Genomic DNA, 14,703 nt, shown 5'->3' with positions numbered 1-14,703 from the left:
TAACTTGAGTTAACCAAATAACCCAAACTGGATTTGAATGCAAGTTTAAAGTTAATCGAAAATGAGATGCATTTCACCCATAGAGAAAAGCGACTACTGAACTGCACCCAAACAAATCGGAAGAAGGGCTCGTTCAGCTGATCTGTACTTTCAGCCTGGCAAGGTACAAAAGCACCGAGTTCACTGAAGACATGAGGCTACCATGGAGAGCCAAGGCTGCCTGTGTAGAAATGATCTTCACTTGAAGTGGATACATCATCTCATAACTAATGAGTTATCACAGGGAGTCTGTGAAAAGCTACCTTTTCCTACCCAGTATTTACATTGCTCTTACAGTGCCCAGCAGTGCCCTGTAACAACTCTACCCTCTTTGACCACCAGCTGAAGCTCCATTTTGGAAATACAAACTGTCCCACAAACACGCCACCAGATTTTGTTGCCTCTTGTCTTGTTACTCTGACTTCTGTAAAACTGGTTTTCTTTTTAAATGCAACCCTTTCCTTTGGGCTGATTTGATCTTAAACTGCTCTGGCATTCCAGAAACCTGCTTGACTGCACTCCAAAAAACCAGAGGGGTGGAGGACAGAAATTAAGCGCTCCAATTAGTTTTAATCATTCTATGCAGTGAGGAGCTTTTTAAAATTACTAGACAGCTTCCAATTTGCATAAGCACGGGGTTGTTGAACCACGGCATTGGGCACTTTTACATTTACTTTGGAACGATTGAAAGTTGCTCACTAGAGTTCAAAGATTAAGCCGTAAAGAGGAATTTAGGGCAAACTAAGAGATTAAATACACAACAACTGGGTAAAAATCCATTTACAGATCTCTCCTCATACAAGAGAGCATTTAGGCTAAATGAACATTTCATCCTTACCAAATGGGTTTTTATAATCTTAGTGACTTTCCATGTGTAGAAAGCTGCCTGTTGCCCTGAAAACCAGCAATTTTGAATGTGTAGTTACTGCATAATCCCTGGTCACCCATGGTTCCTTATAAGTGGACTGTCTAGAAATGATTTACAGGTTCTTTTGTGGTATTTAGTCCAACATTCCTATAAGCAACCACTGGGAAAAATAACCCAACTTCTTGGACTGAACTTTTTGATTTTTTCATGCTCACTAATTAATAGCAGCATGTGCTGCAAAATTAGTACAGCTGAAACCTGATACACTTTCTGGCCCGTTTGGAGGTACTGAATGTGCACTGGTGACGTGAAAGTCAGCAGGATCCACATTGCTTGGCATCTCCAAGCCCAAGGCCACCAAAAAGGCTGTGGCGCTGTCCTCCAGCTGTTCACAAAGACACCCTGGATGTACTGTATGAAACATTTCCAGCTTTTTGTGCCTCACAATGGCTTTGCTTTTCCTTTTTGGCACTTGGCAACTATCAAAGCCTGTATCCCTCATAGTTATTAATTCTTACAAAGAGTTTTAATGATGGTGTATACACACCGCAGCTGATCACAAAGTATGCTGTGGAACAGACTGCTGCAGTCTTTTATGTTTCAAAATGATTAAGCTCTTCTCCAAAGTAGGAAAATATTGCACCATGACCAAAATGGTGGTATTCTGCAGCCAGACTGGGACTGATACTTAGGTTAGGTAGTATTGCCCTGGTCTTGTGGACTCCATTAACTCCTGATGACAAAGACTTACTGAGCAGCATCAGGCTATGAATTAACAGTCATAGATTCATCAAATGCCAACTACAAAGCAACCCAGATGAATTCCTCTTAAGCAGCATTAGAAGTATTTTCTTCTTAACTCATGCCTGTAAAGCCAGGTCTTCTCTGTCAGCAGTGCCGAGACAATACGCCACGCGTCTCTTACCCATCGTACTAACCTGGCTATCCAGTCCAAGCAACAGAAGCATAATAAAAAAAAGGATTGCCCAAAAGGTGGGCAGCGGCATCATGGACACAGCTTTTGGGTAGGCAATAAAGGCCAGGCCTGGACCTAGAGAAAGAGAAAATAGGAAAGGGGGAAGGGAAGGGAAGAGAAACAGTAAGTACCAGCTCTTTGGTAAAGGTAGCCACACTCAAATGCAGGAATGCCTGGTTCCGTTCAGATAAATCCAAACGCGGCTGGAAATACCAGAAGTGAAACAGTTTGGCTCTTTTATCTGAAATCGAAGCACGCATGACTACAGCAGAAACCACAGGCAAATCCCCGAGGCCATTGCTAAGAGATCACCAGTTTTAACATCTGTCTCAAACATGCCAATAATGGACATGGTCCTACACCTGCCCTGCTCGGACACTGGACGGTATTGGGGCCGGGGGGAGAAGGGGTGACCCAGGGGAATGGCAGAATCCCACTGCTAGCCCACACGGTCACGATGAAGATGATGATGATGAAACTCTTTTGCATGCAGGGAAGGGACTCTGCTCCAAACATTCCCTGGGATCTTTGCTAATACAACCACTGCCTCCCTCTGTATGCAACCTCCAAACCCAGCATGGCTTTTCTAGAGCGGGGTTTGCACTCCAGGAGTCTGCTCCTTTGCTTCTGCAAACCCTCACCGCTGCACTGAAGGGATCAGGCTACCTTTAGTTATATCAGCTGTGGTCCCTGAAAAAAAAAAAAAAAGCCTTCTGCTGTTAGGAATTGCTGGGGTGTAAAATCACTCTGTGTAAATTCCTTCTTCGTGCTGTCACATCACCTGCCCCTATCTGGCCAGCCTAGGCAGACCTGCCACGGTGACGCTGAATATGACCAACATCATCCCCAAGTGCAGGATGGATTGCAACAGTCCGGGAGCACCAGCGGGGCTGGTGAGAAGTGCCCGGCTTCTCTGCTCCGGAAACCAAAGCCTTGTGTGCAAGGGCTCATCGCTAGACTGGGTCTCATCTGCGCCGTGGACCAGACGGCATCTCACTCATACCCACACACCGAGCATACGTGCAGTGCTCTCGCACGCTGAGCTGCAAAGGCGCTCTCACCTGAGCCAGGTGCTATCAGCTATCGCTTATGAGAGCTTTTGTCGAGAGAGAAAGAGCCCTCTCCAAGTGGGAGACAGGAACACTGGGAAGCCGGCATTTACGGCAGGCTCTCAAAGTGGCCATAGAAATTTAGTGAAGGTGACAAAAATTTCTGAGGGCAGATTTAAATTCAGAGTAAACGCAGAATGTCTGGCTTATCTGTTTGTTTGTTTTAAGGAGCCTCAAAATGCAGCATTTTCCAGGATTTTAAAGTGGATTCAAGTAATTTCCAATAGGAAAAGGAATTGTTTTAAACTGCTGCAGTGCGGGGACAGAATTCTTATCTCTGATCGTACAGAAAAGTCTCTAACACTGCTCTTCCTACCTCCCACTTTTTCTTTCCAACAAGAAAGATGGAAAAAGAAGCAAGAGAAAGAGGTAAAAAAAAGATGGCTTTTTTTCAAACTAAAGAAACTTTAAGTCACTGAAAATAATTGAATAGAAATAAATACAAATTAGCCAACAATTGAGCAACTAATTTTATTTAAGATTTCATACGACAGAAGATACCAAAAAATTGGTGAATGTCTCAAATTTTGGAGGGCTTTCTTTTTTCCCCCTAATTCAGTGGATACAGTAGATCGTCCCTGAGGGAGAACTGCTACCAGACGGTATTTGCAGCTGATCTGTGCAATTGATGAGACAGATGTAAAACTGCTCTCCTCAAAACCTGCTGCAATTCTGTATGCTTTGGCCAGTGAAACTGTCCTTGCACTGTGATACAGTCTAATACCAAGTGCCCTCGGCCCTGTGCTAGCTTTGATTTTCCTTTGAAACTAAGTGTTGAAATATAAAGAGAAAAGTCCATGTGCAATAAAATGTTCCTGGCATTCCCTCGACTGAACATAAATAATCTAAAAATCGTATTTAATTTGAAACTGTTGCTCTGAAGGGTGTTTTGCAAAAGTGAAGCACTTGTGGCTGCTATTAAGAGCTAATTAGGACTGCCACAATCCCAGTCCCCTTGCCGGCCGTTTGCCGGTGACGTGCTGCAAGCAGTGAAGTGCTGCTCCTCTCTGTGGAGGCAGAGACTGGACAGGCATTAGGAAGGTCAAGGCACTATAGTCAGGCCTGCTTAATCTGAACATGGTTGCAAATGGGATAAAAAAAAAAAAAAGAAAAAAAACAGGCAAATTTTGTGCTGTTTTATCACCGCTACAAATCGCACAGGTGGTAAAGTATTTCTTCCCGTCAAAGAGAGACACAGCACAGATTAGACAGGAGTCACTATGGCTTTGTTGAGCCTCCATTGCTTTCCTCTCTCCCTTTAAAAATATTCCTGAAAAAAATCAAGTGCTATTTATTAGAAGTCTCCTTTCACTGGGAAGTCAAAGGGGTCTAATGTAACTGTCGTGTAAGTCTAGTGAAAACTGGCAGCAGCGACCAGTGCTTTAAGTGGGAGCCACCCCTCGCTGGCGAGGGTGTCCCAGAACACTGCACCAAGGCTGAATTTGGCACAGGTAAAAAATGTGGCCATGAGATTCTGCTGTCAGCAAATTTGATGATGTTCCCCTGGCTCACAGGAGGGCAAACAAGAAAACAAATGGTGTCACGCATAGGGCAGGAGGGATTTAACTCGCTGGGCAGAGATGGGGAGAACAAGAGGTCTTGGCCCCATGGACAATGACCTCTCCCTGGTGCTATGGCCAAGCGGTAGCACCTCTCCTCACCTTTTTCCTGACCCAGGGAAGCGGTTCTGACCTTGCATCTTAAGAAATCAAAAAAGGCAAGGCCAAAAAAAGATGGCCAAGCACCAGCTGAATGTCCCTGCGCTGAGAGGTCAGCAGTGGGGCAGTAAGTGCTTCCCCATGGCTCCAGAGGGACCAAAGGGTCTCCAGTGGTTCTGCACTTGATCTCTGCCAAGAAAGGCAGCAAGGAAACCCATAGGAAGTGGTTTGGATAATTTTGGTAATGCTTACTATCATGTCCCTTAAGATTTAGCTGAAGACCAGCCGCTGATGATGCGCAACCCACTGAACTGTGAGATGGTTGCAATCTCTGGCCATTAGCAACTAGAGCTGAATTTAAATAAAGTAGAAAACGTGAAGGAATCGACAACAAAATATGCAAGAAACTGAAAACCAAGCTCGGAAGCTAATCAGAGCCCTTGTTGTTTCTATAAGCTATAAAATTCCTCCTTTAAAAAAATGTTTTTTGAGCCATTGATGAAAAAATGCTATGTAAACACTAAGTCTGTTAGTCAATTTGTATTTAAACATTACTTAACAACCCAGTGTTACTATTAAATTGTTTAATTCTAAAAATGACAAGCAACAGGAATATGTGTGTGTTTATCAGAGATTTAATAATAAAAATTAGAATAAATATTGACCAGATAAAAACCTAATGTGGAAATACTTCAAAATGCTATTCTTGGAATTAATCCACCTACATATTAAAAAAATGGGGCTATTTATGATTCATTCAATAGGATTATTCCCTTGCTTCCTGTTTTCAAACAAAGCAATCAACCTCTGATCAAAATAAGCATTATGGCCAAGACCATTAACTAATTGCACTTGCAAGAGTTATGCCAATTGCAGCCACCCAAGAATCCAGCGGTGCCACCAATGTCATTAGTTTCTCATTAGCCCTTGTCAAGTGAGATATTTTTCTTAAAGACTTAACTCCCAGAGCCATGTGATTAGAAGATATATTGACTTTTTCTTTTTAATGCATGTTTGCAGAGGAAAGCTTTCAAATGCTATGCAGGTGAATTAAAATTGCTCAAAAAAAACCCAGAAAGAAATGCCAAAAGTGCACTCAGGTGCCATTATTACTTGAATCTGATTAGCTTTAAGCCTCATGGCTGTCAAAGCCTGACTCATTATTTTTGAATGGTAATTCCCATCTAATCTATCTGTTCTACGTGAAAACACATGGCTACACCTGCCCTCATGGACAAGACATGCACAGAGGGAAAAAATGTCATCTGTTTTGTCTGAGATACATTCACATGCTATGAGGATTTAGCCTTCTTCAGCTGCGTGTGGCTGAGCATTAACGGGAAGAACACTTCTGAAATATGGGAGGAACCTAAGTGGACATCCAGTTTCAAAATGGATTTCTCACAGTTCTATCAACCTCACTCCAAAGCTACAGAGGACAAATGCAGGATTGCAACAACTAGAGTTCCTGCAGATGAGAACCCAGGAGAAGGAGTTCTCCAACTTCTCTTGCCTTTCAGTGAGACTTGGGAATATATGCATGTATGTCCCTTCAAAAGGTCAAGGTAATATTCCCACTGCAGCGCTCTGCTGTGAGCAAGCAAAACTAAGCTATGAAAAATATATAAACACCAGTTATTTGCATTTGAATGAAAATAAAGGTAGTCTCAAAAGAAGGATGGAATAAATTTTTGAATCAATGACATTCTGGACCCTAGATAATGGTGTGGTTACTTTAATCTCAACTCAAATGGATTAGCATAGTCTAGGAAATATGTTCGCTGCCCTTTTAATCAAGATAGAGTAAACAACACAACCCCACCTAACCCTCACTGCTCTAGATGAAAGCCCAAATCAACAATGTGCTTATTTTTCTGGAGATTATGGGAAATCTTGTTCTGTTTTTATTGCTTAGATGTTAGCTGATTGAGTCTGCAGAACTTTGCTCACACGCTAGGCGGCAGTGCCCACCACCACTGCCACCAATACCATCGTACCTGACTCTGCCACATCAGCAATGTTCACCCCTTGCTCTTGTGCCATGAAGCCCAGGACGGAAAAAATTGCGAAGCCAGACACAAAACTGGTACCACTGTTCAGGCATCCCAGCAGCAAACAGTCCCTAAGTCACACATATGTCATGGAGCAAGTTAATTAAAAAAAAATTAACCCATTGTCCCTACTTTATTTACATCATTTAGCTAAAACACTAAACCCCCTTGGATGGAAACTTGCCTATAGCAGTTGTATTTGTACTTGTTGTAGCTCCCCAGGGAAGTCATTGCTCCTAAGCAGATTGCATATGAGAAGAAGATTTGTGTCCCTGCATCTATCCAGACCTAAAGGGAAAGACGGAAAGACTGTTATTACCGGCATCATTGCATTGTAACACTCAATGCAAACACACAGTTCAAGCTACGCAAAATCAACAAAATAATTGCTTCCATTGAGGGTCATAGCTAAAGATCAGGGATGGAGGGAAAGAGAACATCACATTTGCAAGTTTGGCTTTTATAGGGAAAAGAAAATTGTTAGCATCAGAGCCCACAAGAACATCATCTCTACAACAGTTCCTGTATCCCCTCCCCAGAGATGCTCAGTATTTCTAGTTTCCTAGTCATTCAGTTGAGCCTTCCTGTTGGCACAACAATAAACGTGTTTCAGCTCAATAGGAAATGTGAAAGTATTTATAACATCGTTCATTTCTGTTGTAACTCATTTTAGTTAGAATCAGCCGACAGTCACTAAACTGAGGATGTGAAAAGCTTGAGAAACAGGTTTGTGCATTTGGTTTGTTTATTTTTCTAGCTTTCTGGTTGTTTTTATACCTGTTCAAATGCAAGATAAAAAGCCATAGGGGTGGGGGGAAAACAAGCAAAATACAATGCACTTTATAAGATACGTATCTGATCTCGGTCTCATGATTCTTTCTATTGATGACATTAAAAAAAACATATACAGAGTGAAATAACAGTACACTATCAATTGGTTAGTAAATACGTAACAAGCTATCAAAATGCATCCATTGAATCCCATCTGTTCTCTTCTTTTTGCTAATGCAAGTCTGCTAACACCAGTAGAAACCACCAAGGAGTCTGAGTAAGTGAGAATTAAGACTGTAGACCATTACCTCCTCCCTCCCACCATCGCTTCCCAGCACCTTGCCGACTGCTGTCTCCTTGGAGGTGATGCTTTTTTGCTAGACCGTGGGAGGGGGCCTGCCAGCTTGCATGAATCTCGTCTACATTATTGGCTGATGCTCTGGGCTTACAGCTAATAGTACATCATAAAAACGATATAGTCCCATAAAAGAAGATTCAGTCATAAAATATAATGTCTCCTGTGAAGAGGGTGCCTTGTATAGAGGGCAAGACTAGAGAATTAACCAAATTTCCACAATGTTTCTTTCAATTACACTTTTCCTACTTCAGTCATTTAGCTATCACTGGAGTTTTATTTTAACCAAATAGTCATTAGAAAGAAATAGCGAAGACAGACGTTATTCCCTCTCACTGTGACCAACATTCCGTTATTTTCAAAGATTCCTTGTTTTCTTTTTTTGGGGTGTGGGGGGGGGTACTCCATTTTTTTGGCATTTCTCACATGATCACTGTTGGCTGAAACGATGCTGGTCTGCTCAAGCGTCACGTATTTGCACTCTGTGAGCACAGACAGGAATCTTTATCTAATCGCAGCCTATACAGAAAGGGTAAGCCTAGCTCCCACTAGCCAGCACTAAAGCGTACGGTAGTTCCTGTGCCTCAGAAAGCATTTTTCTCCATCTTTGCATGGGTTTTCATTCTTCTATTATTTCATTCACTTCTTTCTCAATCTCCTCCTACTGAGCAGCGGGAGCTAAGTGACACTGGTACTCACAGTTGTCGCTTGCTGTTCCATCTGTGAAGCTCACGTGTCTCTCCTTTGAAACTAAAGACTATCCTCATTAAAAAAATGCATCTCCCTTACCTTACCAACAAGAAAGCTGAGATTGTATAACGGGACAGAGTCTACAGCCTCAGAGTCCTTTGACACAAAAAAAAATACACACGCATACACGCACATACATACACATGGAAAGATGCATTAACACATATAACAGTGACCTTCTCAAGCAGATCTCTGGAAAATATAACCCAGCATTAATGTTCATGCTATATTTGGACTTCTAAAGACCATGGAAAAAAAATCTATTGCCATTACATCACCACCATCACCCTCCACCATCCCGCTTTGTGTAGGAAAGCGTCCCGCTCCCCACTCCTGGTTCTGTACCTGTGGGTCAGCTAACCGTGAGATATCAGGATAAAGATAAAACTTGATGCCTTCTGCAGCTCCAGGCAGGGTCACACCACGGATGAGCAGAACAAGGAGCATGATGAATGGGAACGTGGCAGTGATGTACACTACCTGGTAATAATAATAACAAAAAAAAGGTTTGTTTAGTCTGTGGCAGTCAATGCTACACCTCCAGAATCAAGAGAGCTCTAACAATGGGAATTCAAACCCCCCTCATACCTAAAAAGGACCTGACCTGAGTTTCTGTGTCTACTTTTAGTTTTATGGTCTTTACCACATTATTGCTTTAGGCCTGGGGGCAAGGCAGGTTCACTAATCCCCCCAGAGCGCCCCAGACAGTGGTGATGTCATGCAGGCAGAGAACAAGCAGGATTTGATACAACTCATGACTTTCATTAGAAATTCTGCCTTTGCCCTGTTTGTTGTCCTCACATGACAAGTGCACCTTTGCTAGGGAAGCTGAAGAGATTTCCCCACTGTGGGCACCTGAAGCATTACCTCATTCTTTATTTGAACTTAAAAACTGCAAACAGTTTTGCAAGCTCTGCTGCTACCTCTAACTTGGCTGTGCTGCCTCACTACTGCTCCTACAGGCAATTTCACGAGGGACTTCTTTCAGACATGAAAATAATTTGGTCCGTGCTCCTGCATCTCCCTTCCCATCACCTTGAACAGATGAAGCCCTTCAGGTTGGCATCAGCCTCCACAGTGGTAATTTCCAGTCCCATAACTTCATTCTTGCCCTCATTGCCTATTCAGCAACATCATTATTGGAAACTAAGGCTCTATTCATCCAGTTTGAGAATATGTCTTCATTATCTTTAACCTCTATTCCCACTCTCTTTGAATAACAGCCTACTTCTTCTCTCCTTGTTATCTTCTCATTTATTTGATGAAAGAGCCCTTTGCTTTAAACTCCAGCACGCGGGTTAATTGAACTTGCATTTGGACAGTTCTATCTTTAGACCCACACTTTTTGACCTCTAACATCTTGTTTTCTTTGCTCATCAGTGTCTTCTCTCATTTTTTATATAACCACTGTGTTACAGTCAAGAATCACTACTGTCCAAGAAAGGGCATTTTTCATGGAGTCAGATAATCACCCCAGGTAATTACAGTTTGCTGCCATGAGTTAAAATGTATTTTTGTTTTCCAGAATTTAAGCACAGCAAAGCTCCTGGGATGCACCATTTTTCTTCTTAAGTGTGTCCTCTGAGAATAATGAGAAGAACTCAAAGCCTGCATTGCCATAATAATTCACAGAGCTGGACTGATTTCATAAAATTAAAGGAAATCTTTTCATACACGTCCTTTTTAATTCTCTCCTTAAATTTTTCCGTATATTTTCTACTGACAAATAATATATATTACACATTAGCCCAGTTTCACCAAAACCAGAAGTTTAAAAGGGGGATTTCTCTGCTTTCCAGTTTTTTTAATATAAGCCAGGTCTATGAAAAATCAAAGTTTCCTTATGCAAAATCAAATTTTTCTGACAAAAAATACATGTCTTTAAGTATTTGCAAGAACTGAGTAAACAACACTCAGAAAGTGGCCTTTCCGCTGCAGGTAAAGATTCTCTCGTAATGCTGGAGGAATTTTTAAGATCAAGGACATTCTCCAAAGCATAAGCACAACTATTATTTTTCCTTGTGATTTCATGTTTATTTGTCCAATACGCTACTACGAGATTTAAAAACCATGTCTTTTTTTTTTTTTTTTTCCGCTCTCCAAAGAGCCATTAACACGCTGGAAAGCAAGGAAGTGCTATAAACAACCGTCTACTAAAGTAAACTAGACTTCTCATATAATTCAAGTCCTCCATTAGAGTTTACAGTTTACTTTTGTTTGACCCCAAAGTTAATGGAGTCAACCGGAGACTTTCCAATGGTTTTGTTGGGCTTTGGCTCCACACCCACATGAGCTCAGACGCTGCAGAGAGGAGGCAGCGAATTCCTACCAACAGCCTTGTCTTAGAACTGAGACCATTTTGCTGGATTTCCAGACAACACAAATTTTTAGATAACTGATTTTAACAGACCTGTTTTCAACCTGTTACCTTCACAGGGGCTTGAAATAGCGTGCCATAGGGAGCTTGGAAAAATCCCTCAGTGCTACCGTAACCTTTACTGAGCGCACACCAGGCTCGCCTGGAACTGCAGAAACATTCGCTTCCACTTGGCTACCGCGGGAGATTTATTGCATTCACCTTTACTATAAAACTTACACAATCCCCTCATCGGGTCACATCAATCAGAGGGAACAGAGAAGCAAACATTTTTGTCAACGTATGCTTTAGAGGTGTGGAAGCTGTTCTTTAGGGTAGAGCTGGCAGGAATCCAAGGTAAGGCACCAGCATGATTTTAATGAGGCTCCATGATAAAAATCACAGAAAGCAAGACAGAAACGAATACGAAGCAAGTAGTTTAGTCAACAGTGGAACTAATGAGGTCTGGTTTCCTAAAGAGTTTTGTCTCCTGGTTGATTCTGCAGTGTGTAACAAGGTAAAATTGCTAAATGATGCTTTTTCTGCAGTTGAGGCATTTGCAATTGCTCACTCCTCCTGACTTCTCTGGGGGCTGATAAAAGACGGGTTCACGCTGTGGCCTTTTTCTCAGGTGGGACACTAATGGGGTCGCTCCCTTCCACCCAGCTGACAAGAAACCTGTGGGAACTTACTATCAGGAGAACTCTCTTCCTCTGTTAGACTTGCCTCAACCAATAGGTTTGAAAGCTAAGAGCCACACACATGCAATGGCTTCAGAAGCCTTTTCTCATGAAAATAGGTTTAAAACCACTACTGTATGCAACAGGCAATAATACCATGTTTTATGTTGTTAAGTAATTGGCCGAGATTTGCTGTAACTTGCTTCTTGCACTGGAGTAGGATGAGGCTCAGGAATAATTTAACTGTTATCCTTTGGACAAAAACATGATTCTGAAGAGCACACGATGAGACTAAAAATGCAAACTGTCCAGGATCTCTGTTAAGAAGAGTGCTTCTAAAAGAGTACCTAAGTTTAGTCTTCTGTGTCTACATAGAGCTCTTCTGTAAGTGAGTGGCATTTCAAAAATCCTATGTATCCACCAGTTTCCACTGACTTAAAACATCCCTACCACAGCTATGTTAACATCCACCCTGCTGCACTGAGCATGAACTTGGCCGGTGTGAGAGTAGAGACAGGGAGTGCAGAGCACCACACATCACAAGCCTAAGAACTTCGACGCTCATGACATGCATCAGTGGGACGCTTGTCCTCAGAGAGGCAAAGGGGTACTCAAACCGCGCTTGAATCTGCTTCTCGATGCCATTCCAGCAACGGCTACTTGACTCACAGGCATTTTGGGCACTGGCAATGACTTCAGAAAGTCAGTTGAATCTGAATCCCTCTTTTATTCACTGCAAAAATACTGGGTTTTTTTTCCAGGAACTGGTGAATATCTTTAAGAATAGCATTGCTTATTATTCCTAACATCTGCTAACTGCAATGGTTATAAAAAGGGTAAAAGAGCACAGCACTTACTTTCCCAGTGGATTTGACTCCTTTCCAAATGCAGAAGAAACATATCACCCAGACGAGGAGAAGACACAGTGCTAGATCCCACTTGATAATACCAATATCTTCAATTCCCGAGGACAAGCTCAGTACATTGCGCCTGAATATTTGAAAGGAAACAAAACAAGAGGGAGATGCAGGAACTCAGTCGATGCAGAATCTGGTTGCGATGGCTGAGGGTATACGATGTCATGCAGGGCAGCAGATGCATGGGTAGATCCCTGCCCCTTGCTAAGTCAGCATGGCTTATGTGAGCAAAGCTCAGCTCTGCAGCCCTACGTCTTCCCTAGGTCTGTGATACTCTTGTACAATATATTGCACAGCATTGCATTTTAAGCTCTTTTTAGCAGCCCGTGACCACCTCAATATGAGATAAGAAAGTATGCTCAAAGCACTACGGCTTTCACAATTGCTCCCTTAAAGATGCAAGACCGACTCGCCCCAGCGTCGCCACAAACCCTTGGCTCTGAAGCCACGTGGCAGCATTGCACATGATGTCTCCATCACGGACACTTGCAGCTGGCCTGCATCCGTGTGTTTCTCCTCCTTTTCAGTTCATTAGCAAGACTGCCACAAGGAGGAAAGGGAAAAAGCAACGCATGGAACTGTCACGCTGTGCGGCTTTGCAGGGCGAAGGCTGGAGCCATTACCCGTTCTCCCCCTGCAGCCCACCCCCCCAAACACTACCCGGGCGCGCTGCCGTCTGCCCTCAGCACCGCAGACACGAGGGTCTTGTTTAGCTAACTCCAGATACTTGGTAAACTTTATTCTGTCACTTAGGTTAATAAATGAAAAGAAATTCCTAAGCTGGGTCTGAAGGGAGCAACATCTGACCGCCAAAATACCCTGTTCCTGAGAGGGAAAATTCATTAAGGCTTCTCTCTTTTGGAAATTGCCTTGGGTCACCATCAAATACCGACTTAAAACTATTGTTTTAATTTCATGCAGCATACACTGTCCTCACACACTGGACAGACCTTGTCATACCTGATACTTCATTTGTCAAATATGTATGAAAGAACAAACTGTTTCTTACTGTTCACTTAGCTAAAACTCCTCTGCAAATGAACCTACTAAACTCTGAAGACTTTCTGCAAGTTTTTTTTAAGTCAAGGAGAATTTTGACCTCAATTACAACAGAAATACCTTGCCCTAAGACTAGAGAAATGAACTTGCCACCTAACAAACTGTTAATTAAATCTTATTTTCAGACAGCTATAAAAATCATCCACTTTCCTTCACCTGAGTTGTGGAGAGCAGAGACCACAGCAGTCTGGGGTGCTGAACCAGGATCAGGCCCACAAGCGTGGAGTAGGCAGCTTTGCCTGTGGATCCAGTACAAGACAAACCACTGTGGTTTGTTTTTCCCCTGAATTAGTTAAACTTTTTTTTTTCTATTACCATGGAAATTATAGTGAATGAAGTCACCGATGGAAAACTTGCAATTAGTTTTTGAAAAAAAAACAACCAACAAACCCTGGATCGAGCAGTTTAATAGGGCTCAAACCCTCATCCATCTGTTTTTGTGTCTCTGTTTGCCAAATTCGCTTGGATTACCTGTGCCAATGTGTTCTCACACCAAATGCTTTATTCTCTCTGAACGTGTGTGTATTTTGTTATGGAAAAGGACTAATGGCACCAGGCAGGGTAAGTCTGCCCTAATCAGCACAGCTATTCAACAGTTACGAGAAACCCCTCAGTAATGAATATTTGGCATAAAGTTGCAGTCCTGGTTCACCTGAGCCTAAAGAAACCAGGGAAAAACCCGCTGTGCATATACAATAGAAGAAAATACATTTATAAGATGACAAAGTTCAGCTGCAACCTTCTGTGGCTTTTTAAAAAATAAATGGCAATTTTCCAATCTAAGGGGCAGTTCATATTAAAAAAGGCAACCTATAGAGCTACCTCTCAGGAAGCCATGAATAATTAACTGCAAATGCATTTTGGAATAGGGAGCTCTATTAATGCATTCAGCTGAGACTTCTTCACTTTTTATTGGGGAACTAAAAACAAGTGGTCATTGCAACTAGAGTTTGCCCCAGCAATCCTTTCAAGTTTTTTTGGAGGGCACCCCAATGGGTTACTGAGAGCCAGATGTGTTTCTTTTTTATGGTGAGGCAGCAAGCGCACTAAAAGTGATGTGCTGGCTTTCTGTCCTGGGTTGTCTCGTCTCACAAAGACCAACTACCCCAAGGAA

The 14,703-nt window shown here is 42.4% G+C and overlaps 1 protein-coding gene across 13 annotated transcripts in view; it reads right to left on the bottom strand.

The window, feature by feature from the left end:
* The window catches only part of SLC6A6 (solute carrier family 6 member 6), a 93,484-nt gene that overhangs the window by 12,514 nt on the left and 66,267 nt on the right, over positions 1-14,703 (bottom strand). For all 13 annotated transcript variants that reach the window (XM_075762161.1, XM_075762160.1, XM_075762153.1 and 10 more), the window contains 5 exons: positions 12,471-12,603; positions 8,923-9,057; positions 6,886-6,989; positions 6,648-6,772; positions 1,846-1,958 (listed from right to left, as the gene is read on the bottom strand). In XM_075762161.1, coding sequence (XP_075618276.1) covers positions 1,846-1,958; positions 6,648-6,772; positions 6,886-6,989; positions 8,923-9,057; positions 12,471-12,603 — 610 coding nt within the window. The remainder of the gene's footprint in view (positions 1-1,845; positions 1,959-6,647; positions 6,773-6,885; positions 6,990-8,922; positions 9,058-12,470; positions 12,604-14,703) is intronic.

Source organism: Balearica regulorum, chromosome 10 (genome assembly GCF_011004875.1).
Source record: "Balearica regulorum gibbericeps isolate bBalReg1 chromosome 10, bBalReg1.pri, whole genome shotgun sequence".
In the NCBI taxonomy this organism is placed as follows: Eukaryota; Metazoa; Chordata; class Aves; order Gruiformes; family Gruidae; genus Balearica; species Balearica regulorum.
The sequence above is the reverse complement of the archived record's forward strand: the minus strand, read 5'-3'. Positions and strand labels throughout refer to the sequence as shown.